The following is a 27,619-nucleotide window of genomic DNA, read 5'->3' as shown; positions in this document are numbered from 1 at the left end:
TGTATGGAAGTGAAAGCTGGACCATAAAGAAGGCTGATCGCTGAAGAATTGATGCTTTTGAATTATGGTGCTGGAGGAGACTCTTGAGAGTCCCCTGGACTGCAAGAAGATCAAACGTATCCATTCTGAAGGAAATCAGCCCTGAGTGCTCACTGGAAGGACAGATCGTGAAGCTGAGGCTCCAGTACTTTGGCCACCTCATGAGAAGAGAAGACTCCCTGGAAAAGACCCTGATGTTGGGAAAAATGGAGGGCACAAGGAGAAGGGGACGACAGAGGACGAGATGGTTGGACAGTGTTCTCGAAGCTACCAGCATGAGTTTGACCAAACTGCGGGAGGCAGTGGAATACAGGAGTGCCTGGCGTGCTCTGGTCCATGGGGTCACGAAGAGTCGGACACGACTAAACGACTAAACAACAAAATAACAATCCCAACCTCAATTTGGGGAAATGTCACAGAACTGAAGTAACAAATGTGCCTTCATTTGTACCTAGATTCAAATCATAGGTGTAAAGCACCCCCCCCAAAAAAAAAAAAGTTATATACATTTCCAGTTATCAAAACTCTTTTTGGCTTTCTTCAAATTTCCTCTCATGTTTCTGCTGAACAGGAACCTGGCAAACTTCATCTAGATTTTACAGTATTTGAAATCCCTGCTAGAATTCTAAACAGATACTGCACAAATTAAATACTTTTAAAAATGCCTGATGTACATGGATGTATGAACCAGCCGTTCTTTGGTTAGGTGCTTAAACAATGGTGCTGAGCTGACAATGTAAAGCATGTAAGTTCAGAGATGCAATTCTTACTAGCCAAGCAACCATGTGAGGTGGGCTTTGGGGATGTGCGCACCAGCCAACATCCCTATTCTCATGGCTCTCCAACTGGTGGAGGCTTCCCACATGTTTTTAAACCCTGATTTCCCCAGGTGCTAAAATGTGCCATCATGAGTACACAAGGCTCTCTCTGCTTTGCCTGGGGCAGAACTAGCACACTTGTCCCCACTGATCCCACCCCGTTTCCTTTGCTCTTAAAGACAATGCCTGAGGAGGGCTATAATTAACTCGAGAAATCATTACCTCAAGACAGATGGTGGCTGCTAGCTTAGATGGCTTTGGGAAAACGATAAGACAGATTCACAGCTATAAGCCACGAGAGCTGGAGGACTCCAGAAGTATACAAGGCCACCCCTGCCAGGCAACAGGGCAAAATATGAAGGGGTGATGGTGATAGGTCAAAGCAGGGACTGGTGAATGAATGGTGCAACAGGGCCTTTTCAAGTGTTGGCACTAGCAAAGGAAGGAATGAAGCCCTCTTCATTTCAGGAGGCCTTTAGCAGTGTGCCTCCCATTGCCAGGTGCTGTGGGCAAGCAACAGGCCATGCTTCTAGAGCTATGTACTGTGTGCATAATCACAGCCAATATTCATTTTTGCTAGAGAAGGAACATTGCTTAAAGCTAAGACAGACCTTTTTTAGAATGGCAGAGGAAAATAGGACTTAAAAATAGAACGTGTTGGGCTCCCTACTTTTCTCCTGCTCTGAAATATTATGCACATTTCTTTTGACTGTGGTCTACAAACTACTGTTTTTTGAATGCCCGACTAAAGCCAGACCTGCACCATACCACTTGAAAGAGTCAAGGCTTCTCCTGAAGAATTCTGAAATTGGCTGTTTCTTAAGGGTGTTGAGAATTGTTAGGAGACACCAATTTTCCCCACAAAGCTACAGTTCTAAGAATGGTTTAACAGTCAATGCCTCTTTCCCAAGGAACTCTGGGAATTGTAGCTCTGTGGGGGAAATAGGAATATCAAAACAGCTCTCGGCACCCATAACAAACTACAGTTCCCAGGATTCTTTAGGGAAAGCCATGACTGTTCACAGTTGTATGGCATTGATTTATGATACTGAGGTGGGGGCTCAGTTTGGGGTGTCTGGATTTGAAGACCTTGAGCCAGTACTGTTTCCCAGCCTAATTTATCTCATGTGATTGTTATGAGGATTAAGTGGGAGGGGGAATCAAGTTTGAATTGGAGGTAAGGTAAAGGTAGGGTGGATGCAAAAGGCAACAAGGAAAAAAAAGGGAGGGGGGATTGCAACGATTAGAGAAGAGATGTCTATGTTGCATCGTAAATGTAAAACACCCACTTTCCTTTCGCTCATAAGGATGAAGGCGATTGTTATTTCTTCCAGATTTTCAACCCGAGGGGGGGGGGGCAGGAATCAGTGTTGACACCTGTAATTTGAAAGGTGCAATGGAAAACCTAGTGAACAAGGCATAATTACTATGCTCTCTCCATAGGGGGCACACTCTATGAAGCTCAACTACATGAGCAGATTAATTCTGCATCCTTTATGCTTTTGGGTCCCATCGCGATTGCTATAGCAACCCAACAAAATTATATGTGATGTCAACTTCTGCAAACAATTTTCAGGGAAGGAAATTCTGAGAAAAATAGACACAGGAAGGGACAGTTTTGTTTCTTTAAAGCCCTGTATTGGAACATCAGAAATACAGAGAGCAATCGTATAGCAAGGGGCTTCCTGAGGGCAGGAACATGGAGGGAAGACTTAGGCTGGATCCTAGGCCTGCTCAGCTCAGTCATAAAAAAAAGGTAAAAAAGGTAAAGGACCCCTGGACAGTTAAGTCCAGTCAAAGGTGACTATGGGGTTGTGGTGCTCATCTCGCTTTCAGGCTGAGGAAGCCGGCGTTTGTCCACAGACAGCTTTCCTGGTCATGTGGCCAGCAGGACTAACTGCTTCTGGTGCAACAGAACACCGGGATGGAAACCAGAGCGCACGGAAACATTGTTTACCTTCCCACCACAGCGGTTCCTATTTATCCAGTAAATAAACCTTCAGTAGCTTAGGGCTTCATCAAACCTAAATCCGGCTTTGCTCAGGGTCCCTTCCAGCTCTCCAGTTCTATGGTTTTATGTCCGGCTTTTTTTTTTTTTTTACCATGGAACTCAAGGTGTTATTTCCTGGCAGGCATCCATCTAGACACTGCCTAGTCTCAGACCTACTTAACTTCAGCCTCATGGACTTTCAGACCATACACTGGGGACCACTTGCCTGGGAAAGAAGCAGGACATGTGGTGGTGAGATATTCAAGAGCCTGATATCCATGAAGATGTGGTCCATGACTAGTAAATGTAGCACACACACGTAATTATAGGTAATAAACACACACACACACACACACACACACACACACACACACATTGCATGCATTGTATTGTGCATATGGAGTGTCATGTGCCCAAAGACTGGGGTGGGATCTGTTCCACAACTGTACACAGTGTGAGATAAGGGTTTTTTCTCCTCTAATGGCTTCTAATCTCTTCTAGCAGTGCAGAGCTCCATTTCATGCATTTATTCACTTATTTTGCAGGGTCCTCCAGGAAGCTTACAAGATGGAATTCTATAGACAAATCATTCTAAATCCACCATAAAACAACAAATAAAACAATTAAAGGCAGCAAAAGGCAGCTTCTAAAGCTGCTACAGCCACAACAGCTTCAGTACTCTGAAGGCCCTCAATTAACCCAGCCTTTTTGCTGACATAAGAACTAAGAAATTGGGCCTGGCTGGTTCCCTGAGTGAGGGAATTCCACATAAAGTGAACCAACGTTCCTTCTGGATTGGATTGAAAGAATGGAATCATTTACCTTGTGTAATGCCTTCATGTCAACTGTGACTGAGCATCCTGCCTCCACTTGGATACTGAAGCTTCAAGATGGACCATATCATTCTGACCACCAATAGAACATGTTGAAGATACAACACAATAAAACATACCTTGCTTTCTTCAAGGATTCCTACTCATCAGCTTCTTGAGAGTAAGAATATTGGCTGCTTTCAGGTATTTTGGATCTCAAAAAAGTATCTATTGGATTGCATCTCTTCAAAATAAAATAATTTTCTTAGGATTGAGCAAAAATGCCTTGATTGAAGGGAGATGTCATGGAGCTTTTTCAGATCAGGATTCACAAGCAGCTGGAAAGGGTGCAGAACTCAAGAGAAATCTTCAATGGAAAGAACAATACGCACATTATCCCCCACCATCTCATAACAATAAGGTAAGGCCAGCCTAGTACCCACCAAAATTGTACAGGAATTCTGTAGTTTCCTGCAAATGAGGCAACAACCACAACCACCCATACGTCTTTTTTTTTCACCCCACATGGGAAGAAAAAAACAGAGTGCAGGTTTCAGCACAGCACTCAACAATGACAACATTTTTGGTGTCATATTTAGTCAGCTAACACCATTTTAAATGCAAACTTCAATGTGTATTTCACTCAGTAACTGATGGGTGAATGTGCAACCTTTGGACAATAACAGAGACCAGCCCTCATTAGTCATCTTTATGAATGTGTGAAGAGGTGCTCATGGACAAGGATGTGTCAGTCCGAAGTCTCATGCATGATTCGTGCCAGTCTGAAGGGGGGGCTTCACATATATGTGCATGCATGGGGCTCACTTTAGCTGAATGCCAATGTCTACAGGTGTATGAGAGCCCCTTCATAGGTTTGTGCTGAACACCTAAAGAGGCCTTGGTAAGCAGTGCCATGTTAAGGTGATCTAGCCAGATTATTCTGAAAACTGCAGCTTTTGGCCAAAAAAAGAGAATGTAAGTAATCCACTAGACGTGTATTTGTCATAATATAACTATTTCCCTACAGCAGTAAAAAGACATAAGGTTTAGCCGAATATCCATAATTCCCATGAGGTATGATTATCTACTGACAACCATCCTCTAGATTTGCCATGCTGCTATCATAAAAAGTCTGCATTGTGCAAGATAATGGAGCTTAATTTTCTAAGAGATAAAGTCAGTTTGACACCAGTTTCAGTGTGTTGGTATTGTGTGGCAATGTAATCATTTGACTATTGGACAGCCAATAGGAAGTCTCACCCCAGTGGTTCAGTGGTAAAGCTTAGATGATACAATCAATGTAATCTGAGGGCACATTAAAATGGAAATTTAGAACAACAGAAAGCTTACGTTTAGTGCCTGTTCTCCGGCATGTTGAGAGAGCCATCTCTGTTTCCAAAAGGAATAGGCACTTGGTTGTGGCCAAAGATATTGCCACAACTTTTCAGATCACACATTTTAACTGATTGATTGTTTAGGAGGTGGGGAGGTAGACAGGGTGTGTTTTATGATTTATTGTTGATATCTCCTAACATTTCACAAATGAAAATATAGACAGCGTTGTATGCATGTACCACGTTGATAGTCCTGCAAAGAATCACTGCCTGAATACTCTCCTAGCATCCTGCTTAGTTCAGGGCTAGAGCAATGCTTTGTTGCCAAAGGTTCCAAGTGCAATCTCTGCGGAGGGCTAAGAAACACCCTTGTGGAGCAAGCCACTGCCAGTACTCAGATCACTGAGGTAGATGGACAAATTGTCTGAGTTTGATAAAGCTTCCTCTGTCCTTATCTTTAACTCTCGTCTTGACTTGATTCTTCACTGTACTCCATGTATATGCAAATAAACCTATCAGCTCCTTTATTGCATTCATTCATCTCATGGAGGCTCTTGTCTCCAAAAGCTCGTGCCAATGTAACCCACTTAAGGTGCCACAACACTCTTTGTTTTCCTCAGCAGGTTGTGACAAGCCGAAATAATATTAACCTTATTGAGAAATGGTGCTAACCATGGAAAACAGCAGTGCTTTCATGTTCCCCCTCAATATTTCATAAAGCGCATCTCATAACATGCTCAAAGTTTGCTGTTAGAGTGAAATGTGAAATTAAATACATGCTGATGTTTGCCACAAAGTAGAAACCGTGCAGCATTTCCTATAGGCAGGCAAGGGAATAGTTGTGGGGAATCTGATACTGTTTTGCAGTAACTGTTATGGCATTGATGTAATTTTAATGGCACTTGGTTTTAATTATAAATATGCTGCATGACTTGGAGCCATCCAATGAGAAAAGCTGGCAAGCTCAGCCTTGGTTTTTCCACCTTCCATGGGAAGAATGATCCAGATCATTAAATTTAAATGGCCCAAAGCAGGCCACTTGTTTGCTCATTTGGCATCCCTGCTTGCAAATGGAGCTTTGCGTGGTGATGGCTTCTCTTTGCATTGTGATGTGCTGTACTTGGAATGTGCCGGTCCTCAAGAAAAGTGGATTAGTGAAAGCGGCCTGTTGCTTGTGGAGGCCCAGCAAACAGGATACTCCTGTTTGGACAAAAGACAAGGGAGATGCCCTTGAACATGGGTAATTCACAACTGCTCGATTAACTTTCTAAAATATGGGCAATGATACAAGTTGGCAACAAAGGAAGAACATGAGAAAGGTGACAGCGTTCAGACGGTGCACGGTTTTGCATTGGCCAAGGAATCTTCCTTCCCCTTCCTTTGTCTGTAGCTAAATCTGCAGTGCAATTGAGTTTTTGCTCTTTGTTTTATATCCTTGACCTTCTTTGCCTATGGCTAAAGATAGAGGTTGTTGGCACAGAATGTCAGTATATTTATATCAGCTGCTTTCCCTAAACAATTTTGCTTCCCCAGTAGCAATTATTACTGGTGAATAGCAATGCAGCTGCAGTTAAAAGTTGTATCAACATTTTCCTTTAAAACAGAAAAAGAAATTCTGTGGAGTATCTATGGAGCTGTATAAAGTAATGAGAGACAGCAAAATAAATGGGCCAGCATGTTAATTATGTTTGCAGCACTGCTTCCCCACAAAAAAAGCTCCTGCAGTATTTTTAAACGGTGCTTGTAAAACACACAGGTTCCCTCTTAAGAGTCACACCTGTGTTTTAAGCCAAGCAAATATGTGTCTGCGCGCACATGCAGCAGTGTGGTTTTTTTTGTGTGTGGCAATACAGTTGTGATGCTTTTGAGGAAACAAAATGGAGCAGGGCATTGCTTGAATTACAGAACTGAGCCACTGCACATGACTCTTAGTGGGCTACCGCTTTCGTTGCATGTTTTTATGGGAAACATCTTATGTGTCTCAGACATAGAATCATAGGATCATAGAACTGTAGAGTTGGAAGGGACCCTGGGGGTCATCTAGTCCAACCCCTTGCAAGGCAGGAATAATCAGCTATCCCATACAGGGATCAAACCTGCAACATGGTGGTTATCAGTACCACGACTCACATTGACAGAGTGGGGACAATACTCAGTTTGGTAGCTTAAATGCCAATCAGGGCTGAACTGGAATTAGGACCTTCTTGTGTAATTCAGGGCTCATCCACACTTCTGCTTTCCCTGCTACTTTCCCCTGGGAAAACCCACTGGAAACCTGAATTGCTGTTTGCTCCGATTGAGCACTAAAGAGCACTTTCCCCAGGGGAAAGCAGAGGGAGAAGAGGAAGTATGGATAAGCCCTAAGGCTACCTAGTAAAGAAAAGATGGAGGTTTTATTTTAAAGAAAGACTTGTCTCTTCAAAGCAGAACTCTTAGTTCCTACACCAGCTCTAATCCTAAACACATAGTTTGCTTTTATTTCCTAAGGATACATTATCTTGATATGGAATGCTTTCAAATATATTTGTGATTTTTAAAATAGGATGAAAGATAATGCATATTGCAAGATAGATAGAAATAGATACGATTTACATATGTAGCTTATAGACAGTTTTCACGAGGCTCCCACCCACCACCCACATGGTGTGACAGGCAGGACTGGGAGTTGGTATGTTCAAGTTGTGAAGATGAACATACTACAGATGAAGACCCTTTTGTGACTGACTGCTCCTAAAATCCTACATCTGTCTTCACCCTAAACTATATATTATTTACACCTTCTGCAATGCAGAGAATTATAAAAGCCTTAGCATAATCTCCACCCCCCCAAAAAAGAGGAACTCTTAAAAGAGCATTTTCTGTTAAGATGAGGCTTGAGTTACAGTCTTGCAGAGCATAATGGGATAATCAGTACAGAGTCTGAATTACCCAGATGTGAGCATTACATTATGAATCCCCAGATCTTAGCAGGGAGAGAGAGCATTTGAAACAGAGAATGGGAAAGTTGGCAGGGAAACAGATAGCAAAAAAATACACAGTCAATGAAGTAAAGATTATCATCAGGACTTCATTTCTTGCAGGAGACTTCAATATGGCTCTAGTCACTCTGTAAGAACATGGTTTATAGGCTGCAATAATGCTTTGAGGCTTTCTACAAGCTATGTAATATATATACACACCTAAATCCCAAAGATGCACCACTGTGTATTTTCCACTTTCTACTTAATCTCAGGAAATTCTAAACCGAGGGGGGGAACGAGAGCGCCCGCCTTTTCATCCACTACGGCTGCAATCTTCCATGTAAGAATGACACTTGGAAAACTCGCATGCAGCAAGATTGTGTAGCACAGCTGTGAGCTGAAAAGATGTCTGGCTTAGAAGAGCAGCCAGCAGCCTGATATCGCATATGTCCTGTAAGGCGGTACCATTTTGAGCTGCAGGTGGGGAAATGGATGGCTTGAATTCTCTCCCCACTCCCACCCCCCACTAATGCTCTTGATATTCCTGTACTGAAACTAGTTTAACAGAAGGGTGATTGATTGACAGTAAAGGGCTCAGCCCTTGAAAGTGGACTTTTGGGTAGATCCACTCCATGCTCTCCATGCCACAGACGAGATTAGAAGGGGGAGGGTTCTTGTGTATTTGCAACATCCCTCTCCTCCCATCAATGGTTACCTGCCTCCTTTCATTACACACTGTTGTATCCTGAAGTATCTTCCTTTGCTTGGGGCAATTTGTTTAACACAGGATTGGGAAAGAATGAAAATTGTAGTCCAGTCACACCTGCAGGGTTACAGGTTCCCCATCCCTTTATCATGATTTATGATTTTGCTATTTATGTATTTCTAAGTGTGGGCTATTTATTTTCTCTGAACTACTTTGAGCACAAATTTGTGAAACATGCAGAATATAAATGAATGGACTAGTTGACAAGCTGTATAAATAAATACCTACCCTGCATGTAAAAAACTTATTTGGGTTCACGTCAGGGAAAGCCCACATCACCAAGCATCTCAGGGCTAAACATGTTACTTCAATCACATAGTTTCCCCTCAAGAAATTGCCAATGTTGCCTTCACCCACTCCTGATCTGGAATGGGACCCTAGTGTGGAGGACAGATGGTTTTGGCCCAGGTGCAGGTGACCTCACTGACCTGCTATTTGGATGAGGGAAAGCCCACAATTTGGTCCAATTGCTTCCATCGCACAAATAATAAACACAAATAGTCAAAGAAAAATCAGTGTTCCTCCAGTCCAGTGTGCACGATGCCTTAACTTTAATAACGGTGTCTCCGAAAAATCTTACACATCACTTGGGAAGACAGGCGAATGAATATCAGTGTACTGGATGAAGCAAAGATCACCAGTGTTGAAGCAATGATTCTTCAACATCAACTTCGTTGGCCTGGTCATGTTGTGCGGATGCCTGATGAACGTCTTCCAAAGCAACTACTCTATTCTGAACTTAAAAATGGAAAACGTAATGCTGGTGGTCAACAAAAGAGTTTTAAAGACTGTCTCAAGGCAAATCTAAAAAGATGTAGTATAAACACCGACAACTGGGAAACACTGCCCTGCGAGCACTCCAGTTGGAGAACAGTCTTTACCAAAGGTGTCATGGACTTTGAAGACACTTGAACTCAGAACACAAGGGAGAAACATGCCAAGAGGAAGGCACACTTGGCAAACCCTCACCATGATCAACTCCTGCCTGGAAACCTATGTCCCCACTGTGGTAGGACGTGTGGATCCAGAATTGGCCTCCACAGTCACTTACGGACTCATTGTTAAAACCATGTTTATGGAAGACAATCTTACTCGGCTACAAGTGATCGCCAAAGAAGAAGAAGAACTTTAATACAGAAAACATCATTGTTGGATTCCAAATTAATCAGTCAAGAAGAACTACAGCTACTCAATTAGATAGTTACCATCAAAGCCATGGATTTGTTGAAGGACCGGGAAATGCATGCTTCTGGGCCAAATCCAGCTAATTGGGGGGTGGGGCAATGCATGATGTCCCCACTTGCCAAAAGAATGAAAAGGGACTATGGAGGGAATAGCAGACTCAGGAGTGCTAGCTGGCCATTTTGGAGGATTGGAATTAGGGCCCTGTCCTCCCCACCGACCTTAGTTTCTTATCAGGAAGTGAGGATGGCCCCATGAACAGGGTGATTAGAGAGCATTTAGAGTTAACTAATCTATTCAGTTTAAAAGACTATGTACCCTTGTGATAGTTCTGATGTGAGGCTGTAGCTTATACCCATTGATCAGCTGGGGTAACTTAACCCCTGTATTTTAAAAAAGAGACACCTCCCCCAGTGTATCGATGCTTCATACCATGACACATTCAAGCATGAAATTTCACCTTTTTTATTTTCTGTAATCTTTTTCTCCCCGTCTGGACTGAATATTGTCTTTTAGAGCACTGCCTTGCGAGCCTCCTGCTGATTTCTTACTTTGGCGCTAAAGCAAAAGCAAATGTCAAGCAACCCAAGTCATAAACTTGTAGATGTTGTAATATTTATATACTAATGCTTAGACTATAGGATTCAATTATCGAGATTTGGAAGAGGCATCCTTTTTGCTGCCACATAATACTACTCTCAAAAAATTGTTAGGTCCGAGAAAGCGGGGGTGGGGGGCATTATGAGTCTGAACTTCATAGTAATTAGTAGTAGCAATTGCTATCTTCCCACTCTCCACCTGTGAAAAGTCTCTATAGGGTACATGAATTTGATTAATGTAAAGTTGAGAACATTTGTTCCTTTTTCGGTATACAAAATCACCATCTGTGCAAAGAAGCAAAGACCTCTGTTAACAGATTTAAATCTAGGATGCCAACTTTTTTTTTTTTAATAGGATTGGAGGGGGGCAATTGCCCCCGGTGGAGTATACAGGGTTCTGGGGGTGGGGCAGAGTGGGCAGGGCATAGATCCAATATATCACATGGTAGAAAGGGTTAAACGGCCATTCATTTAGCACCCCCAACGAGTGACCATCTGTGGCTGGTGGGCTCCATTCAGCATTCTAGGTGACAGGTGGTCCCGGCCTGGTTTCTATCTTGTCATATGAACAATTACCCACTTCTCTTTTCTAATATGGTGCAAGTACTTAGAGCTCTGTCACATTTCCTTCCATCGGAATAATTGCATTTGCCAAGCTTTTTACTACACTTCTCCGTTCTATTTCCCAAAGTGTGCGTTTGGGAAATCAAGCGGAAACAGAAATGTTATTATTGGTAAACCATTATAATACTGACACCATGTAAAAAGAAGCTGCTCTGAATAGCAGGGGGATGTCGCTGGAAGTCAAAGGGGTGGGGAACTGAGATGCTGCCTGAGGCGCCAGCCTGACAGAAAATGAAACAGTTTAAACCACAGCCCTAATTCTACCAAGTTCATTCAGAGTCCCACATGAAATGAACCAGAGGGTGAGTGTTACTATTCAAAAGATGAAAACCCATCAAGTTTGAGAAAGGAGGTGGAACATTCCTCTTAGACATGGGTAGGCAAACTAAGGCCCGGGGGCCGGATCCGGCCCAATCGCCTTCTAAATCCGGCCCACGGATGGTCCGGAAATCAGCGTGTTTTTACATGAGTAGAATGTGTCTTTTTATTTAAAATGCATCTCTGGGTTATTTGTGGGGTCTGCCTGGTGTTTTTACATGAGTAGAATGTGTGCTTTCATTTAAAATGCATCTCTGGGTTATTTGTGGGGCATAGGAATTTGTTCATTATTTAAAAAAAAATAAATAAAAAAATAGTCCGGCCCCCCACAAGGTCTGAGGGACTGTGGACCAGCCCCCTGCTGAAAAAGTTTGCTGACTCCTGCATCTTAGTTTAGGCTCCTGGATTGTGCTTGTGTGTGTGTGTAATGGGGAGGGGGGCAGTGGAAATGAATGTCCCTTTTGCTAATCTTGGACCTTCATTTCAGAAGGTGGAGAAGGAACATTTCTGCTTCCCCCATTGGTTCTCTTGCATGGTGGCTGGGCCACCAAGGGTCAGGAGACACCGTGTAGGACATCCCCAGACAATTGTGCTGGCCCCAAGTGAAGAACTTTACTTTCCCACATGAAGTAAATGGTAGCCACAGGCATACATGAGGATATTTAGACTTATATGAGAGTACTTGTAAGACAAGCACTTAGGCTGAACATGTCCCCTGCCAGTGGCATAGCGTAACTATTTAGCTCTATACCCAGTATATTTTATCTTATTGCTATGGCTAGTGGTTAATACAAATGAAGCTTCTTATAGGGTTGCCATATTTCAAAAAGGAAAAACTAGAACACCCCAAAAGTTCTTGAGCTTTTTAGGAAGACCTTGAAATTGTTGAGCTTTTCTTTAGAAAAACGCCAAAAAATGTGATTTTTCAATGGACTTGTCTAAGATCCAGAGCAAAGTAGACGTATGGCAGCCCTAGTTCCCTGCTCCCATGAAGCTTACAGTCTGAAAGTGTTTTAAGTTAATGTAGTATCACCCTAACAAGTTAAGCTCATACTGAGAATGAAGCCCTAAGTACTTCTAAGTAACTCATTAAGGACCTCAACACTATTCTCTGCAAGGCTGCTATGCTGACAGAAAACCTGTTTCTGTTACTGAGGTTTATGTTATTTAGTAGAATTGTAAAGTATTTAATAGATGGCATTTCTTAATACAAACATTTAACATCAGCATTTGCTGTCTGTTGCTAATTTTGGGGTAAATGTGTTTAAAATGGGTTGTTGTTCAGTGATAGAACACATGATTTGCATGAAAAGGGTTCCAGGTTCAATCTGCAGATAGGACAGGGAAAGACTTGCAGTCTGAAACCCTACGAGTCACCGCCAGTATGAGTTAGATGGGCCCGTGGTCTGTCTTGATAACAAACAGCTTCCTGTGCTGCACACCAGATATTTCTAAATAAAGCAACAATATAATACTTATACCCTGCTCATCTGGATGGGTTTCCCCAGTCACTCTGGGCGACTGCCAACAAGAGATTAAAAACACATTAAAACACCATTCATAAAAAACGTCTCTAAACAGGGGTGCCTTCAGATGTCTTCTAAACATCAGATAGTTGTTTATTTCTTTGACATCTGATGGGAGGGCATTCCACAGGGTGGGTGCCACTACCGAGAAGGCCCTCTGCTTGTAACTTGGCTTCTTGCAGTGAGGGAACCGCCAGAAGGCCTTCAATGCTGGACCTCAATGTCCGGGCAGAATGATGGGGGTGGAGATGCTCCTTCGGGTATACTGGACTGAAGCCATTTAGGGCCTTAAAAGTCAGCACCAACACTTTGAATTGTGCTCAGAAATGTACTGGGAGCCAATGTAGGTCTTATGTGGTCTTGGCGGCCGCTCCCAGTCACCAGTCTAGCTGCCACATTCTGGATTAGTTGTAGTTTCCAAGTCACCTTCAAAGGTAGCCCCACGTAGAGCGCGTTGCAGTAGTCCAAGCGGGAGATAAGTAGAGCAAGTACCACTCAGGCGAGACAGTCCTGGGCAGGTAGGGTCTCAGCCTGCGTAGCCGATGGAGCTGGTAGACAGCTGCCCTGGACACAGAATTGACCTGGGTCTCCATGGACAGCTGCGAGTCCAAAATGACTCCCAGGCTGCGTACCTGGTCCTTCAGGGGCACAGTTACCCCATTCAGGACCAAGGAGTCCCCCACACTCACCCGCCCCCTGTCTCCCCAAAACAGTACTTCTGTCTTGCCAGGATTCAACCTCAGTCTGTTAGAACCTGCTGTTAGTCTGCAAATTTCTAGGTGACCCCTGTAATCATGGCAGATTTCTTATTGTCCTCTTTTATTATTTGATTTGAACACCAATTCAGGAAAATGACTTTTATTTTTAGTTTAGCTGGAGGCAATGTATGCTAATTGTAGGAGCAATCAACTGGGAGACGAATACCTATTTAATTTTTGCTAGTGTGTTACTATGGAACCTAGTTTAAGGGGGCAATACTATGGCAAGATCTGCTGGCATGAGCAGCTTAGGGCACAACAAATCTCCAGCTCAGGTGACCCATTCCAAGCTCAGCCAGCATTAAGTCCACAACCCCAGCTCAAAACGGCAGATCACAGTAAGTCCCCCAAAAGTGGTGTTCCAGGGTAATTGGGTGTGTGTGGGGGGAAAGTTTAGATAGATTCAAACATGTTTAGCTCAATCACGTGATCTGGCAACCACATAAAACACTATTTTAAAAGCTTGCTTTCCTTCTACCAGGTTTAAGGAGAGAAGTAGGAGGAGCGCCACAGCAAAACCTTGTAACCTGGTGTTCTGGTATTAAGCTAAACCCCATATTTAAGCTAGTGTTGTGCCTATGTTCTGCCAAGCGATCGCATCACAGTGAAATGTTTTTTTATTTTATTTTAATGATATTTATTATAGTTTCCAATTAATACAAAAAATAAACATACACAAAAAATAATAAAAACACTAAAATACAAAAGCAAAAAAGAACAATTAAAACACATATAATTTCCATTACTCATTTCCATAAACTTATTTCCCAGACCTCCTCTCACCTCCCCCTTTTGTATTCCAATTCGAATTCTTAACTCAACAAATCCTTATTATAACTTATTTATAACTTATTATAACTTATTGCTCAACCTTTACATTACAGCTGGTAACCACTTAATTTCTGTCCAACATCATTCTAACATTCATTAATTTTGTAATATTTCTGCAAATAGTCTTTAAATTTCTTCCAGTCTTCTTCTGCCGACTCTTTTCCCTGGTCTCGGATTCTGCCAGTCATTTCTGCCAGTCCCATATAGTCGATCATCTTCATCTGCCATTCTTCCAGAGTGGGTAAATCTTGCTTCTTCCAATACTTTGCGATGAGTATTCTTGCTGCTGTTGTTGCATACATAAAAAAAGTTCTGTCCTTCTTTGGCACCAATTGGCCGACCATGCCCAGAAGAAAGGCCTCTGGTTTCTTAGGGAAGGTATATTTAAATACCTTTTTCATTTCATTATAAATCATTTCCCAGAAAGTCTTAATCCTTGGGCACGTCCACCAAAGGTGAAAGAATGTACCTTCAGTCTCTTTACATTTCTAACATTTATTATCGGGCAAATGATAAATTTTTGCAAGCTTGACTGGGGTCATGTACCACCTGTAAATCATTTTCATAATATTCTCTCTTAAGGCATTGCATGCCGTAAATTTCAAACCGGTGGTCCATAACTGTTCCCAGTCAGCAAACATAATGTTATGTCCAACATCTTGTGCCCATTTAATCATAGCAGACTCCACCGTTTCATCCTGAGTGTTCCATTTCAACAGCAAGTTATACAGCTTTGACAAAATCTTAGTTTTAGGTTCTAACAATTCTGTTCCTAATTTTGATTTTTCCACCTGGAAACCAATTTTCTTGTCCAATTTATAAGCCTCCATTATCTGATAATAATGAAGCCAGTCTCGCACTTTGTTTTTTAGTTTCTCAAAATTCTGCAATTTCAATGTGTCTCCCTCTTGTTCCAAAATTTCCCAATATTTTGGCCATTTAGACTCCATATTAATTCTTTTGAAAGCTTTCGCTTCCATTGGTGACAACCACCTTGGGGTTTTATTTTCCAATAAATCTTTGTATCTTATCCAAACATTAAACAAAGCTTTCCTGACAATATGGTTTTTAAATGCTTTATGTACTTTAACCTTGTCGTACCACAAATATGCATGCCACCCAAAAGCATTATTAAATCCTTCTAAGTCCAAAATGTCTGTGTTCTCAAGAAGTAGCCAGTCTTTCAACCAGCAGAATGCTGCTGATTCATAGTAGAGTTTAAAGTCTGGCAGGGCAAATCCACCCCTTTCCTTTACATCAGTTAATATCTTAAATTTTATTCTGGGCTTCTTGCCCTGCCAGACAAATCTAGAAATATCTTTCTGCCACTTCTTGAAACAGTCCATCTTGTCCACAATCTGCAAAGTTTGAAACAAAAACAACATTCTAGGCAATACATTCATCTTTATAACTGCAATTCGGCCCAACAAGGAAAGCTTCAAATTAGACCATATTTCTAAGTCTCTTTTCACTTCTGTCCAACATTTTTCATAATTATCTTTAAATAATCTTTAAATAAATGTTGAGGTTGTGCACCCAAAACATCAGAGCCGTCTTTCCTATTGGGCTTACTGGCGCGTTGCGCTAGGGTGCTGGCCTCTCAGGGGCGCCCCAGCAAGTGGGGGAGCTGTGTGGCTTTGCCAGCGGCCTCCCCTTTCCTTGCATGCCCGCCAGCTGTGCTCCGCCAACCATATGGCTGGGGGGCATGCAGCTTGCCTCCCAAGCTTCTGCGGGGATCGCTCTCCTCCTGCGGAGGCTTGGGAAGGAAGCTGCATGCCTGCCAGCCGTATAGTTGGAAGGGTGCAGCTTCCTTCCCAAGCCTCTGCAGGAGGAGAGTGATCCCCACAGAGGCTTGGGAAAAGGTCAACAACTCTGGGAAATGGGGGGTGGGGCGCCGGAGGGATCTTTGCACCACAGCGCTGGATATGCTTAAGATGGCCCTGCAAAACATCACCCTGACTGTGTCGTGACTTCACTTCTTTTGTAACTTTCACAGGCTTTGCAGCTCACAGAAAATCTTACTGCAGTGCGTTAAGGGAATTTTCCCCACATTGCCTGAAGAGCAACACAAGTGCTCTTCTCTTCCTCAAAACCAGACAGCCAAGCACCAGAGATTAGGAGAGAGTTGTCCAAATGACCAGGTCACTCATTGGATGAGCAGGGAGGGATCGGGAGCTCCATTCCTTGGGTGAGGATGAGCAGGAAGCAGCAATACAGGGATCAGCTCAGCAAGGGGAAGCTGCGTCTTTCTCTGTGTGTGAGGGTGCATGTGCACCCTTACTGTGCATGTGTCACACCCATACTGACCCCAGAGGGTCAGCCAAGGGTGAATGCCACCCCCATACGGAAAAGGTTAGCCATTCCTGGCTTAAATATTAATACAACAAACTTGTTTCCTTTTTTAAAATACAAAGCTAAGGCCGTCTTAGCTAAATTCTCCAAGCTGAGGGACTTAGCCTGCTGCCTGGAAGCCAGTGGGATATTGGTCCTCTTGCGAAAACACCACGCAGTCCTTTTGCTGTGCGGTTGTGGAATCACTTAGGGTGTCCCTGAAGACAGCAGCAAACATTTCCTTATCTCATTTCTCAGCTCAGTTCTGCAATTTGAACCATTATGCTTCCCATTTTGAAGAAGAACCAATGTATGCATATCACTCAAGGGCAACAGTCTTCATTACTTTCCCCTTGATGACTGAAAGTGTTAACCAGCTGTACTGAAAAGCACTGTGTGTGCCCCAAGATGATGTGGACATCCTATCTGGGCTTGATGGCCTAGTAAAAAAATGCGAGCCGACTCTTGAAGTTGCAGTTTTCAAATCATGAACATGGATGTGTAAATCAGACCATATGCTACGAGAAACATTCCTAGCAGAGGTAATGATTAAGCTGAGGACTGAGATTAAAGGTACATCTATCTCAAAGGTGAATCCGCTGGGATAATTGAAATTTCGGCACAATTTAAATATGGATGCTGAGCACATTATCCATGTGAATTACCATGTACCAGCCATTTAATTTAAATGGGATCTTCTTGCTTGTGTGTGCCATATTAGGATGCCAGTATAGTTCCTGCCCAGGCCAGAGCCCTGGCATGCTAACAAGCCATATGCAAGGTAGGCCATCTGGATGAGTGCAGAAGGTCTTATCTATCACTTTTTTTTATTACTGGAGTTCAGGCATGAATGTCAATGCTTTTGTTAGGCAGACTGACACCCCCCATGCACAAAAAGGAAGGTACCAACAGACTCAGGAGCTGTGAGCATACTCAGTGGCCATGAAATAGTCAGAGTCTGCTAGCAGGTGTGGAGGAAGGAGTAATGGAAAACTATGTGGGAGGAGGACTGAAATGGAGTATGCTGGCAGAGGGCATGGCTGACTCTCCAAAATGAGCAGTGAACTGGAGCACTCCACAGGCAACAGGCTGTTGCAGATCTCATTTGTTGGTCTGTACCAGGAGGAGGCAATGTGGTGCTCCTCCAAATGTTGTTAGACTACAACTCCCATCATTTGTCACCACTGGCCACTATGGCTGGTGCTAATGGGTGCCACATTGCACCCATCTGGTCTATACTGTGAATGCCCATTGCTTTGCATTATGTGGCAATATGAGCCCCGCCCTTTGGATGAATCAGGCCAAAAGTCCATGAAATCCTGCATGGTGTCAGCCAATGCCTCTGGGGAGCTCAGAAGCAGGACTTACAAGGCAACCCAAACTTCTGCCGGTTTGTCCTCCCATCTAGTATTCTGATCTGCCTTTGAATGTGTAGGTTCCACTTAGCCATCACAGCTAATAGCTGTTGACAGAGCTCGGTGTATGTATGCATTATGGATTTTTCTTTTCTGCACCCCAAAGATTACTGCAACTTTTCAAAGAAGTGAAATAAAGAATGACAACCTTGATTATCTAGCAAAAACATAATTGTGTTATATTATGTGAGAAGTGTTTGGAGATGGTGTACAAGATAAACAATAAGACTGAAGGGTAATTACCACATTATTCTTCTGGCAGATGTGTGTATGCCCAACCCTGGCAAGGTTTGGTCCCAAAGGAATCTTTCAAATTCTCTGGGAGCTGAATTTATGGCAGCCTGATTGATTGCTTATCCTGTTGAAATTACAGCAGGATGCTTTCTTTCTTTCTTTAGCTATGATCTGTCCATTGAACGGCGCTGTTCATTAACAGGGTGACATGCCGATTCCACATTCCTTTGCATTTTCGCAAAATGTCACAACTGTTAACAGTATTTAACAACTGTGGCAGAGTGAGGAATGAGAGAAAGCTGGGCAGTTCAGAAGAACCGAGGCACTGAATGTGGATGGTAGGCAGGGAACGGGGGGAAAGGAGGTTATCAACTTCTGGTTCAGGAAGCACTCAGTTTGGCCAAATGGATATCGGTGGCACACTTCACTCTTGCAGTTGAGGAGCTGGCTGATCAGATATGTACCTTGTGGTTGGAAAGAGACAAGCTGAAAGCAGCAGCTGCTGCTGCTGTAAAGACCACGCAAATTCCAGGTATATACACACCACTGCTTCAGCCAATCACAGTTCCCTAATACTTGAGCAATACTTGTGTCTTCAGATACCTCTTCATTGTATTTCCATCTTACATGTTTAGACTTAAAAAATCTTAGATGTACTCCGAAATAATTGTGCGAAGCAGCCATTTACATGGTCGTTCATCTACATTTATTAGTGGTTGACTGATGCCTTTCTGTTGTTTTCCTCACTTCTCCCTGTTAGGTCCCCCTCTACATACCGCTCATCGTTTCTTTTTGATGCATCTGCAGAGGGCATTCATGCCAGCAGGACTCCTAGCCAGCACCCGAAAAAGGAAGGTTCAGTGCCCTTGTTTTACCTGCAGGCACTTTCCTTCAAGTGACAGCCAAAAGACAGAGCCTTGGGGGTGTCATCTGTTGTTTGGCTATTAGTTACGGGCTGCAGCAGAAGAGATGGTAGGAGGTTAGAAGGCCAGACTTTTGTAGAATCCCCAAATCGACGTTATAATAAAGGTCCTTCCACACAATAGATGTTTTTTGTTTGATTTGCTTTCTAACACTAGGTGTTTTACTTAGCACTGTCTCTGCACGAAGTCTGTAACTGAAAGCAGAGGCCCAGGGAATGCTGGACACAGTATCAAAATGGGACAGAAGACTTTGATTGTGTTTTGCAAGCTTTTAAGAATGTAAGAAATGCCCTTCTGCAACCTTCTGCCTGTGTGGCACGTTTTGCTGATGGCAAAAAGAAGGACCCCTGGATGGTTAAGTCCAGTCAAAGGCAACTAACTATGGGGTTGTGGCACTCATCTCGCTTTCAGGCCGAAGAAACCGGCATTTGTCCACAGACAGCTTTCCGAGTCATGTGGCCAGCATGACTAAACCACTTCCGGAGTAATGGAACACAGTAATGGAAGCCAGAGCACATGGAAACATCATTTAGCTTCCTGCCACAGCGGTGCCTGTTTATCTACTTGCACTGGTATGCTTTCGAACTGCTGGGTTGGCAGGAGCTGGGACAGAGCAACGGGATCAACAGGATTAATAGCCCCCACCGCACCTGATTGCAGTGGAGTAGTCATTGGGGTGGAGGATAGACCACTGGCACACATAACTCTGCCCTTCAACAGAAGAGTTGCAGCCAGGGGAATCAGAAAAGGTGGGAGGCTGCATCTATTGCCCCTGGCATCTGTGACCTGATGCACCCCCTGTCATAGTCCCGTGCCACCCAGCCATGGAAGAACTCAGTGGTGGGAGAGGCCAGCCAACCAGCAAAGGCTCAGGGGGGTACTTGCTGGAGGCAGAGTTGGTATGCAAGGTTCAGTCCAGCCTTAAGGTCATGAGTATCTCAGTTCACATAGTCAGATGGTCTGGGGGTCAAGGAAGCCAAGAGTCCAAGGTCACAAGAAACAGCAAGATCTAGCCAGGAACAACAAATGTTGTTTCCAGCAACTGACTGAGGCTGGAAACCCTGCTTAAGAAAGCTGGAGCCAGCTGGTTCACATCAGGACCAAGAAGGCTGATCAGCAGCAGGTGGAGTCACACTGCCTTCTGCTTCTTCAGGCTGCTGCTCAGCAGGTGAAGCCAATTCCTGGCCCATGAAACTCCCCTGATTCTGCCAAATGGCAAACCAAACACCCATCAAGTCCAGTACCCTGTTTCCTGTAGTTATGAGCTACTTGCCTCCAAAAGGCTCAAAAGCAAGGCAGATAGCAAAAGTCCTTCCCTGATGGTATATGGCCAGATATACTGCCTTTGTCTACACAAGTCCCCCTTAGGTTAGCTATTATGTTTAATTGCCATTTGTGGCAAAAGGGTGCTATGTGAAAGCTGTAGCATTATCACTGAAGACTTTTAGACTCCACAGTGTTCTTTCTCAGGGAAGTATAAATGCTTTGGCCGTAAAGTGTGGCTTCTCCCTCTCACTGCCTCCTTTACTGAGCCCACGCAATAAGTCAGTTTTGGGAACTAAATTTCTCACTTCCAACAGATGTGTGGAAAGAGTGGCATTTGTAGGAACAGGTCTTTCCAGAAAATAGGACCAAGGTGTTGGCCTCCTACTGCCTTCTCAGACTGTCTCTATGGGGACAAGTGATGACTATTGAGTGGTAACCATTTAGCCAATCTTCAGATGCTCACTTTTTCTAAACCTTTTCCATTTCAGGAGAACTGACACTTAGTTTCATAATTAAATATGGATTGCAACTGTGCCTGTCTTGATCTCTTGTGCTCATTAGATGTTAATCATAAGAGAAGTGAATTTCTTCTCCTTCCACCGGGTTTTGTACAAGGTGAGGTCAAGTACTACAGTGTTTTGAAGGACAGTCATTGATCTTTGCCCATCATAACGCACTCCTGGCTTTCAAGCAGCTTGCATGATTGACAGGGGTATCTGATCCAGACTGACCTGGTCCCTAGTGAGAATGCACCAGAAAGGGCCTCGTGGAGGAAATGTTGTGACATATTGTACATTGAAAGAACCATCTGCTGACAACCTTTGTTGCCTTTCAGATGCACACCAGCATTTCACTGGGGAGTTCTGTTGAATGGTCCCTTCGCAGAGGTCAGGAAAGAGCTCCGATCTCTGATGATGATCTTTTAAAAGTAATGTGCCCCCAAGTGCCTGAACTTGTAGAGGCAGCTGCAGGGAAACAAAGGTAAGGATAGGGTTTCTTCTTCTTCTTACCTAACTATAATTGCAGAATAAAAGAAAACTTAAAATATTACAGCACACCCAGATATTTTAAATATTTCCAGCATGTTATTGGTGCATTATAATTTCTTTATTACAAGGATGCTCATTTGATGGTCCCAGCCCTAGAATTTTATTTGCAAGCCCTGCCCATTGATTTAACCCAGCAAATATTTAATCCCATAAACCTTTGAGTCCACACCCAAACACCAAAAGGTTCAAAATGTTTGATCTTTAAACATGGTAAGCATCTAGTAAAGACATTTTTTGGCCCAGGTGTTTCCTGACTCTTAAAGATTGGTCCTTGTTGTGTTTATCTTTAAAAGAAAGATTGCCCCACGTTGTCCCTGAATTCTAGTTTTTAATCACATTTTTATTGGCTTTTATGTTATAGATCGGTTTTTATGATACTATTTTATTTTTCATGTTGTATTCTCCTTAGAGATTTTATATACAAAATATTAAGCCATTTATAAAAGCTTTTAAATAAAATAAAATGTGTGTAAGACAGAATACATGTTTTAATGTCATCTTTCTCTGAGTTTTGTATGACATTCCTCAACAGAGAGCCACACTTTCTCAATTACACAGATTTATATTGTGAGGACTGATAATCTCTGAACACTATCTGGAAAACAGATCACCTCTTTCAAAATTATAGTTAGTTTGGTTTTTTGTTATAAGACAAGCCAAATTCAGCAGTCAGAATAAATTATGTAACTGACAATAGTATATTAGGCTTTATTTCCTTGCTTTCTTTTGCATAAAATGGAATCTTTTGTCAGAAATTGCAGTGGTGGAGAGAAGGGAGATATCTGACTCCTCAAGTATTGGTGGACCTTGGGCTGCAATAGTAGACGTTGGCTCAGTACAGGGGCAGACCATGGTGTAGATTGGTGGGCGACAACATGTGGCACCACTGTGAAAGCTTCGGCACTGGCTGCCCATATACCCTTATATTAATTTACAAATCCCTGAACAACTTGTGTCACCTTCGGGATTGCCAGAACTCTTATATCTCAGGTTAGTCATCGGCAGGAGTGTCATTGGTTGTCCCCTGAGCTGGTGATGTTGAGGTTCATTTGACATGGATATGAAGCTGGGTCTTTAGTCTAGTCGGCCTTGACCTGCAGCGTATTCTTCCAATAGAGATTCAGGAGTCATATTCTATTTTAACCTTCAAATGTTTGCTGAATACTCCCAGGCTTATGCAGATGATTAGGAGAATATTTTTTTGGAACAGTTAGCTGATGAGCTCTGATTTTAACTTTTATGTGGTTTTTATTGTGTGTATGCATTTTTGTATGAAATTGCTTTGATTTTTTAAATGAAATTGTGGTACACAAGTATTTTAATAAATAAAATTTAAGACTTATTTACAGAAATACTGCAATTTGGTTGAACGCTAAGAAGGATGCTAGATCATAAATAATTGCCTACCATTGAATTAGATTTGATTTTGAAGATAAGTGAGAAATAAGGAAAATATAAATTTATTTTGGAGAATTGTTAGATTTTACCTAAATGAGCGGTGATAAATATTGTAAACAAGTGGGTAATTTGCTTGGAAAAAATCTTTTGCAACAATGTAAGTGGGAGCGGGAGATGAGAGGGAGTCCAAAGAAGAGACGAAATTATGTTATGATATAAGTAATTTTTATTTATGCATTTGTACTCAAAAATCTTAATAAATATGAAATTTAAAAAAAAATACTGTACACTTAGGAACAAAAAAAAAGGTATTTTAATAAATGAAAGAAACTGTTAGAACTGTGTGAGGGGTAAAGGCAGATGAAAGGGGAAGACCCTAAGCAAAGAAAAACCTCAGAAATATTGTCAGAAAAATATCTCAGAAGAAGTTTTGGCTCAGCTCTACTGGTCTTTGTTTATTATATATACACTGTCAATGGTTTTCTACATGTTCGGCTTGAGTAGGAACATCTTGCTTTACTTTACATTTCTTGTATGAGATGGCATGTCTGCAAATTTCACTTTCATGTGAAATGTCAGTAGCAACTGTGGAATAGGCAAGGGGGAAATGTCTCACAATGACCCTCATCACCACCTAAAGTAATGGGTGAATCATTGCAAAGTTCAGGCACAAGGAGACTTAGAGGTCATTTTTTTAGGTGTAACGGAATTGGCAAACATAGAAATAGCTTGGGGGGGGGAAATACCTAATTCTTTTCTCTCAAAAGGTAAGCCTCACCTTTATGCCTCTTCCAGTGTGGCTAACAGAGTGTTTGCTGTACAATATAAAACATCTGCACTGTTATGCTACTATGGGGAATTGTTAAAAGTTGCTGAAGCAAAAGGAATAATACACTTGAATACTAAACGCTGCTGGAGAACCACAGGGCATGCAAACAACCCAGATTGACAACTATGGTGTTTATCAGAATGCTCACTAACCTGAGTTACCCTGGTCTTCATTACTGCTATTGGAAGAAGAAGAAAAACCTTAAAATATATATTTTTTAAAGAAAGGGTTATTACAGTAATTGAACCTTAATTGGAACTTAATCTCCATAATTATGCATAATTATCCATGTTTATGACTCCTACAATGAGCATGCAAGGTGGTTTTTTTTCTTTTCTTTCCCCCGTTAGCAGGAAGACAAAATGACTTAAGACTCGCTGGAATCATTGGGTAATATGATCGTATTCCCTTCAGTGAGTTTATGAAGCTGTATAGTTTTAGAATTCAATTAGAAACGGCATGTCTTCTCAGTACTTGGCCTTTGACTTCTCCAAATAACATGAAAAGAATGATGGAGCAGACAAAGATTTTGTTCGTTTTTTTGTTTTTTGTAACGTTGACCAGAAATTGAAAGTATTTACATCCTCTGCATGCCTTGGCGTTCTTTCCTGACCTGCCTCTTTCAAAATGGTTGGATGGACAAGAACTGTTCAGGTAATCTCTTTACTCTTCAGATGTTGGCATGATAGAATCCTCTTCAGCTCCCACTTGGCTCTGCATAAAACATTAACAACAACTCAAAACTACCAACACTAAGCGCATGACAACTGCTTTACCGGAACAGTCCTGAGGTTCACCTTGTTTAGGGTTTTGTCTCTCAGAGGTGCAGTTAGGTTATTTTAGACTCTGGATTTAATCTTCCCGGGCTGTGCGTGTTGCTTTTTAGAAGATAATGTGCATTTCTTTACTTATTCAAAATGTGTTAAGCTAGCTGTATTGAGTTTAGGGGCCCTCCTGCTCATTCTTCTGAATGAAGCCTGGACTTCTGCCCCAAAGGCCTCCCTGAGGCACCTCTGCTGTCCCTTGCAACAGCTAACCCTGCCTTTGGGAAGCTCATAAGCAGAGCCTGAAGCTCACTCTGTTTGTCGATTGCTCATCCCCAGCACTGGGTACTCACTGTATACTGTTCTGACCCATTGTGACTAATAGTCAGCAGCTAGTGAGACTTCTCTGGGAAATAACTATGTTGCCAGGCTTGCCCATACCATTGTTCTCCTTTACAGTAGTACCTCGGGTTACATACGCTTCAGGTTACAGACGCTTCAAGTTACAGACTCCACTAACCCAGAAATAATACCTTGGGTTAAGAACTTTGCTTCAGGATGAGAACAGAAATCGTGTGGTGGCTGCGTGGCGGCAGCGGGAGGCCCCATTAGCTAAAGTGGTACCTCAGGTTAAGAACAGCTTCAGGTTAAGAACGGACCTCCGGAATGAATTAAGTTATTAAACCGAGGTACCACTGTAAATGCTATTGATAGCCACTATTCACTCTTCATTCCCCTATCTTCTTCTTACCCTTCCTTTGCTACCTCCCCCATTTGATTGCACATTTATTGAGATACGAAACCATCACTTTGCTTGTTACTCACTAAATCACTATGCTCATTTATAGTATTCTCTCTCTCTCTCTCTCTCTCTCTCTCTCTCTCACACACACACACACACACACACACAAGTTCAACTTGTAAAGGCCCAACATATGCAGCCTGTACTAACCATTGTTGAGAGGGATTGTACCTTATCAGACCTTTGTGATGTACGTACTTGCATATGCACCATTTTGATACCTTGAATTCATGGAGGAGGCAAAGTAGCCATTGCACAATCCTGCTGTCTGATGATACATTTACTTGCGCATTTTCAATTATCTGCAATTAGTTGAAGCATGTACAATTTGCAGGCCACTAAGCCAAACACGGGACGCAGGTGGCGCTGTGGGTTAAAGCCTCAGCACCTAGGGCTTGCCGATCGAAAGGTCGGCGGTTCGAATCCCTGCGGCAGGGTGCGCTCCCGCTGCTCGGTCCCAGCGACTGCCAACCTAGCAGTTCGAAAGCACCTCCGGGTGCAAGTAGATAAATAGGGACCGCTTACCAGCGGGAAGGTAAACGGCGTTTCCGTGTGCGGCTCTGGCTCGCCAGAGCAGCGATGTCACGCTGGCCACGTGACCCGGAAGTGTCTCTGGACAGCGCTGGCCCCTGGCCTCTTAAGTGAGATGGGCGCACAACCCCAGAGTCTGTCAAGACTGGCCCGTACGGGCAGGGGTACCTTTACCTTTACCTTAAGCCAAACACAGACCAACAGCCATGTATTGTGGCCTGCTAGGTGCTTGAGCCCTGCAAACCCATCTTTGCAGCCTCAGGCAGCAGTAAAACCAAGAGGTTTATCTTGTCCCTGGACTGAGCTATAAAACATTTTAAGTGTGTTTTAAGTGCAATGGTTTTAATATGTGTGTAGATTCCACCCCTTTTGGCTTCCATATAAGGCTTGTGTGCTGCATTTTGCTTGGCGCAGTAGCAGTTAGGACTCTGAAGTTTTTTACAGTCAAGCAATGTATAACTTTTATGAAATATTATGGGATTAAGTTGTAATAAACCTGGTATAGGCCTTAAAACAGGCAACCCTAGATCTTATTATGCTACTGTCTTTGAGTTACGCAAAGTTCTTGACCACACAATCTTCTGACTTGCTTGCCTTTTCTTTTCTGAAGAATATTTATGCAACAAATTCAAATCTAGTCCCGATACTACCTGTGGGTACTCCTAGAAAAAACCAGAAGCCACACGTGCATCTTCCAGCCTTTGCACAAACCCGGTAAGCCCATGCGCAGCCACAGGCAATTGTGCATGTAGACTACCAGCATCTGGACCTCTGTCTTATACATCCATGACCCAAGAAAGGGTTGACGACTATGCAAACAATACATTAAGAGAAGCACTTGCTAATGTGTTAGAAGATGCATTATAGATGTGTAGTCAAACGGAATGACAAGTAAAGGATAACAATACAATCTGTTCCTAGTAACCTTATGGCTGCACAGAAGGGAATACTGAGCTGCATGTACCAATATGCTGATGATATTATTAAAACGATTATTCATTCAGCTGAAGGGTAACGAATTGAGACAGGCATGAAAAAGACTTTTACACTTTTGCAAGGTGCAATAAATTCAGACTTCTGTTTCGGTCAGTTAGCCTCCAGATTGTAAAAGATCACAATAGCCTAGGTAGGCTTATGTTGGCAAAGCAGAAGAGTTAAGTTGCTGGAATAGCTTCACTGAACTGAATACATTCAGTTATCTTTCAGGAGAAGCTTTTCGAGAAGTCACTTTATCCTGTCTTGAAATCTTTATCTAGCAAATAAATCCTCTCCCAGGTCAAAATGAAAAGAGGAAAGACCTTTTCTCGTGGGTGTCAGGAACAACACCCTGATAACTGCACCCACACCTATACTTTGGGCTTGCCCCTGTTGACAAACTGTCAAACTTAAGCTTCTCAAGATTAGCTCACTTGAACCTTGGCAGGGGGCATGTGGACACACCAAATACAACATTCCTCTGTGTGCCTCCTTCTCCTATACCACACGAAGTTTTGAAGGCTCATGGTAACTGCATTGAGTCA

The 27,619-nt window shown here is 42.7% G+C and overlaps 1 protein-coding gene across 3 annotated transcripts in view; it reads left to right on the top strand.

Annotated features, from left to right (window-relative positions):
• LOC307214296 (uncharacterized protein) overlaps nucleotides 1-27,619 on the top strand; it is a 188,150-nt gene that overhangs the window by 131,470 nt on the left and 29,061 nt on the right. Inside the window, exon 4 of one of the 3 annotated variants that reach the window (XR_013837881.1) lies at nucleotides 21,562-21,845. Coding sequence is in view for 1 of the 3 variants with exons in the window: in XM_079973124.1 (XP_079829250.1) it covers nucleotides 21,562-21,707 (146 nt within the window). In the remaining 2 variants the exon portion in view is untranslated. Of the gene's footprint in view, nucleotides 1-3,392; nucleotides 4,194-21,561; nucleotides 21,846-27,619 lie in introns of those variants that run through there. The other 2 variants (XR_013837882.1, XM_079973124.1) reach the window with 2 other exon arrangements.

The sequence above is a fragment of the Podarcis cretensis genome, assembly GCF_951804945.1.
Source record: "Podarcis cretensis genome assembly, chromosome: 4".
In the NCBI taxonomy this organism is placed as follows: domain Eukaryota; kingdom Metazoa; phylum Chordata; class Lepidosauria; order Squamata; family Lacertidae; genus Podarcis; species Podarcis cretensis.
This window is presented reverse-complemented; position numbering and strand designations above follow the sequence as displayed.